The sequence below is a fragment of the Pteropus medius genome, unplaced genomic scaffold, assembly GCF_902729225.1.
Source record: "Pteropus medius unplaced genomic scaffold, Ma_sr-lr_union100, whole genome shotgun sequence".
NCBI classification, from domain to species: domain Eukaryota; kingdom Metazoa; phylum Chordata; class Mammalia; order Chiroptera; family Pteropodidae; genus Pteropus; species Pteropus medius.
In genome coordinates this window covers 1157057-1162687 of record NW_024350927.1, presented here as the reverse complement: position 1 = coordinate 1162687, position 5631 = coordinate 1157057, and the positions used below count along the sequence as shown (strand labels likewise).

The 5631-nt window shown below is 53.7% G+C and overlaps 1 protein-coding gene across 1 annotated transcript in view; it reads left to right on the top strand.

The window, feature by feature from the left end:
* Nucleotides 1–5377, top strand: part of ACTL8 (actin like 8) — a 28860-nt gene extending 23483 nt beyond the window's left edge. The window contains exons 4-5 of the mRNA XM_039842021.1: nucleotides 4824–4919; nucleotides 5209–5377. Of these exons, the coding sequence (XP_039697955.1) occupies nucleotides 4824–4919; nucleotides 5209–5377 (265 nt within the window). The remainder of the gene's footprint in view (nucleotides 1–4823; nucleotides 4920–5208) is intronic.
* Nucleotides 5378–5631: the final 254 nt, after the last annotated feature.

Genomic DNA, 5631 nt, shown 5'->3' with positions numbered 1-5631 from the left:
CCCCGGTGACCCACATTAGTTTAATCGCCCCCGCCTGCAGCTCCCTCGGCTGCCTCGTGGCTTTTTTGCCAGTCCCCTGCCTTGATCATGAATCTCCAGCTACTCTGTGCTGAGGTCTCCTGTCCCTGCTGTGCCCCCACTGCCCAAGCACTCAGGGGATGCATACCTAGCTCTTTAAGTGGTCTTGCTGAAGACCTCCCCTCCCTTCCTGTGCTTGAAGGCAGGGCAGGCACCCCGCCCTTCTCTCTTGGTAAGGGGGACCCTCACCGTTTTTCCTGAAGCTCCCCTCCTCATCTCCAGCCCTTTCTCGGCTTTTCTAACCTCTTTTAAGCTGGAGATGGGTGATGAGCTAAGGGCTGTAAGGCCAGTTCTCATCACCTTCTTTGCAAATCGTGCTCGGCGGGTCTCACGCCTCATCTAGGGATACAGGCCTGGTTGGCATCTATTGTCTTTGAGCCTCATCCAAAACTGAGACTGAAAGAGTTCCATTTTCACACCCAGTTACTCCCAAACACGCCCCAAGCATTCCCACCCCAGGACCTTTGCACGTGCTGCTCCCTTTTCCTCTGCTTAAATATCTTGTCCCCAGATCCCAGCATGGCTGAGGCCTCATGTAATGACCTCAGAGATTTCACCTTGTCCTGTACTTCCCCCTCCCCAGCTAGTCATGCTGTCAAATCATCCCGCGCCTTTTTCCTCTGTAGACTACTTGTCAGGACCTGAAATGATTTGTTTGTTTGCTTGTTTAGACCCCCTTCTTCCACTGACCTCAGCACATCAGCTCCTTGACACTTTGTATGTTTCGTTCACTGTAACCCCGGGGTTGACACAAAGCTGATACTCAGTGAGAATGCATTGGGTGATCTTCTCAATTCCTTTGATCAATCAGTATAAGAGATCTACAGTCCAGCCTGTAGGGTTTGATCAAGACATTGGGACATCTCGAAAGGGCTGAGGTAACAGAGACTGCAGAGTTGTGCCCATCTGTTTGATGCAGGAGGCAAAGTGTGTCACTGGTCAGAATGGCCTAGCCAGCCCGTCCACCTTCCCCTGGGTCCTCTCCTACGCTGACGAGACGAGAGCTGGAACTCAGATGCTCAGACCCTTGAGGGCCAGAGGAGGTGGGTGTGAATATTGAAACAGGAAGAAGCAGGGAGGTGACTCGGGCAGGTGCCAATGAGATGCTGATCACCTCTCCGACAAAGTGGAGGGTCACACAGGGTCCTTGGGACTGCTCAGGAGTGAGAGGGGACCCAGCTTTGAGTGGGCCTGGCTGGGGCCGGGGAGAAGTGGAGCTCCACCCAGGGGGCAAACAGCTGCCACACTAATCTGAACTCTGGGAGAGGCCGATCAGACCAGGGACAGGATAGCCAGGAGGGAGGTGGTACAGACAGACCCCAGGGCAGGTGGGAGACCCAGCAGCAGAGGCCAGGCCAGCCAAGGGTGCAGGAGCTGGAGATGTCGTGCCTCAGGGCCCAGGGCCCTGGTCTCAGCTTCCCTTGGCTGGCTTGGCTTCGACCCATGTGGAGAGGATAGTGGCCTAGTGGCTTGAGACATACTCAGTACCCAACCTGAAGCTAATGGACATTTTCCTTTGTCCTAATTTTAATGAGATCAGAACTTTAACTGAGGCCATTTACCCAGTGGGGAACCAGGCAGCTGTGCAGCTGTCCATTGAGCACCTACTATGTACTAGGTGCTGCAGTAGCCACCATCGTGCAGGGAGGTAAGGGGAGTGTGGGTATAGGTGCCTGTAGATGCTTCCTGGGTTCCCCGCAGCCTTGCCTGACCACAGGCCCAGGCCTTGCCTAGGACGGGTCATCATGCCTGGGGAGGAAGTGCTCCAGGAGTGACTTTCAACCAGGACAAGTGGGGCTGGTGGACCAGCCCAGCGTCCTCACCCGTCCCTCAGGCGATGGTTCTGAGTCATGCTCCGCAGACTCTCGGAGGGTCCTGGTGGGTTTGGGCCCCAGTTACCACAGTGCTAACTACTCATTGCTCACGCTCGTGGCCTATCTTCCCTCCTTCTGTCACCTTCCCACTCCCTGGCTGTGCATGTGGCGTCCGGGATCACCCAAATCCTTCCTTGGTTCGGGAGGAACCCAAACTAAGAAAGGCTGTCGGGAGAATAGAAGAAGACGGGATATGTTGTTTTTCTTGTGGAGAAACACAAGTTCAGAGAGGTTAAGCAGCTTCTGCATGTCACCCAGCCAGGAAGGGAGGAGGAGCTGAGAAAACAAGACCCACTCTGTTGCATGAGAATTTAGACGATGGCGTGGGTGGAGAAAGGGCAGACTTTGGACTTATTTTCCCTTTGGTTATGTTGATAGGCATAAAAAAGTCCCTGGGCAGCTGCAAGAAGATTCCCAGAGGCTGCATTTCCAAGAGAACCTCCACTGACGCCATAGGAGTAAGTTGGGGGGACCACCAGAACAGAGAGAGAGAAGCTAAGGGGACATGTCATGTGCATATTAGTGAGGAAGGGAAGTCAAAGAATGGGGTATCAGCCCTTCTAGAGGAGCAGTGGAGCCTAGCAGCTGAGGGGGTTCGGGAGGTGGGTGCGGGGGTTGGGGGATGGGAGGGGACACCCAGCAGAGCCCTCTGGGGCCCTGGGGGATGTGTGGAATTCTGGGCTTAACTGGCACGGAAGAGACCGTGAGCCCGGCCCAGACCTCCCAGCACAGATGGTGCAATTAGAGGATTGGACAGAGTCTTTGCAGAAAATGATGCCACTTGAGGAAAGGAAACAGTTCTGTGGGGGGTCTTTTCTCTATTTTAAAAACAGCCAGCAGTGTATAATTCCTTGAAGTAAATTGTATATTTAAGTGCTCAGGGTGGGGATGCCGCCGCGGTACTCGCTTCTATGTGGGAATTAGGGAGATGCTGGGCCCTTGTATCTGGAGCACCTGCTGGAGGCAGGAGTGGCACCCAGCCCAGGCTCATGGGAGGCGGGGCAGATGGCATCCCCTATATGGTCTTCGGAGGCAGGATGGGGTCCCCCCCTTGCCCTCTCCTGAGTTGGTAGTGACTGACATCTCTCGGCCTCCCACCCCCAGCAGGGGACAGTCTTCCCAGGTTCCCTCGAGGCTCGTCTCCCCTCACTATCCCTGTACCCCCAGGGAACAGCAGGATCGCCAAGCCTTTGTGGAACTCCACGATGGCAGGGCTCCATCTGCTTTGTTCGCGATGTCTACTCAGTGAATATGCCCAATAAATATGAGCTGGCCAAATACAGTAGGGGAAGGGGAGTAGTAAGGCTGTAATTCGAGCTCCATCCTATTTTGGGGCCTGCTTTTCAAAGGTTCGGATCCCTGGTTTGCTTCCTTTATATGTGGGATGGGGAATGGCGCTTACCTGGGGGATTATAAACAAATTCCTGGAGGTGGTATCTGTCGACTGCCGAGCCAGCCCTCAGCATATAAGAGATGTTCAGGAGATGGTCGATCCTGTGTCTGCCTGATGCTCTCAGTCCTGCTTCTGACATGTAGCCTCTGGTCAGGGTAAGGAGTAGGCCACATTCTGGACCTAAGGGACCACAGAGTGGGGTCATTAGTTCTCTCTTTATGAACCAAGCTTTTTCCCTGCACCCTACACCCGCAACTCGCACACCAGGTCCTGACTCCACCTGCAGGAGCCTACTTGCAAACCAGGGAGGCCCCCGTCCCACCTTCCCAGACCTGCTGTCTGCTTTGAAAAGGGCAGAGATGGGGTGAGCAGCTTGGGGACCTCCCCACCCTGGTCCCTTTCAAGGGTGCAAACACACTGTCATTCTGTTCCAGAGCATGGGATAGACAGGGGAGAGGGTGAGTCCAGGGAGGCTAGTTGACTGACTGTTACTGTGTGTGTGCGTGTGTGTGTATCTGTTTGTCCATCCTCCTGTCTGTCTGTCTTATGGTGTCCTTCTTTAGGGCTGTGTCTGACTTTGTGCCTCTCTCTGGGTGTCTAAGGACTTTTGCCCCTGTCCCCTGCCTGGGTGTCCCCTGCTCCTGTATGAGAGAGAGAGAGAGAGAGAGAGAGAAAGAGATTTGAGGAAGTGATTCATGATTAAGGGGGCTGCCAAATCTGGAATTTGCCAAAAATTCAGGTAAGAGTTGATATTGCAGTCTTGAATCAGAGCAGGCCAGTAGGTCAGAAACTCAGGTAGGGTTTCTATGTTACATTCTTGAGGCAAGATTGCCTCTTTTGGGGATACCTCAGTCTTGGCAATTATGGCCTTCAACTGATGAGATGAGACCCACATTCTGGAGCCAGGTGGTCCGCTTTACACAGAGTACACAGATTTAAATGTTAATCTTATCTAAAAAAAGTTACCTTCATAGCAACATCTAGACTTGTGTCTGACCGAACAGCTGGATACCATAGTCTAGCCAAGTTGACACATAAAATTAACTAGGTGATCTCTAGGTGAAGTGGACCAGGTTGAGAGTATGGGCCTCCGTGGACTCACCATGTTCCACTTCTCAGGCATTAAGTGGGTGATTATGATCAAGGGTGATGGTTTCCCCATGAGCATGAAAGCTCCATGAGACGGAGTGTATTGTATTCACTGCTGCAGCGCCCAGCTCCTGGCACACGACAGGTGCTCGATAGATTTTTGTGGCATATAGCTTTCCACGAGGGCAGACACTTTTGTCTGCTTTACTCACTGCTATATCCACATTAGGTTCTCAGTAAATGTTTCTAGAATGAAGGAATGACTGCTCCTGGATGTCTTTGGAGTTGAGAGGTCCAGGTGGATTTCTGCTGCCTCCTCCTTCCTTTACTCCAAGAAATGGACTGAACCCCTGGCCTGAGTCTACAGCACTTCTTCTGGTTGTCCTCAGGTGCCCCTCCTCCTTCCTCTGCCGAGCCCTCGGGAAGCCCCCACTCCTAGCCAGTCCCACCCCACTCTGCTCCCCCTCCCCTGGCTCCTGCAGCAGGTGAGTGGCCACGAGAGACACCGTTGGATTAAGTGTTGGAGTGACAGCTCCAGACTCAGCTTCCCAGGAAGGGCCCTCGGGTACTATCCAGTCCCACGTCCTCGTTTTCAGTATGGGAGACAGGCCCAGAGAGGGAAAGCATCACATGGGAGTCACGCGTGTGGCAATTTCAGAAGGGGGACTGGACTCCTGACATTTCAGTCTCTAAAAAAGCCCCATCGATGGCACCTTCTGAAGACCTCTCGGTTCAGACTTCTCTCTTTCCTGGCCACCTTGCTCCTTGTCCAAGTTCCCATGTCCTGTCTCTGAAGGCCATGGAGCCTCCTAACGGGCGCCCCTGCTCCCCAGCTTCCTTGCAGCAGTCATCACCCTCCGCTGGCACCTCGACTTCACGGCCTCGCCTCACGCGCCCCCTGCCTGCTGCCCTCGTCTTCTCGCCACCCGGCTGCCAGCGATAGCATAAAAACATAAATCAGCATAAACATATAAATTAAGACATTCCCCTGCATAAAACCCTCCGGGGCCGCCCACCGCAGGTAGAATAAAATCCAGTGCCCCTGTCCTTTTAAGCCTCTCCAATACTCCAGGCTTATACCCACCCCAGGGCCTTTGCCCTCGCTGTTCCCCCTGCCTGGAATACTCTCCCCTCCCGAGGTCTTCCTAAGACAGACTCCTTGTCGTAATATGGCTCTCAGGGCAAATGTTACCTGGA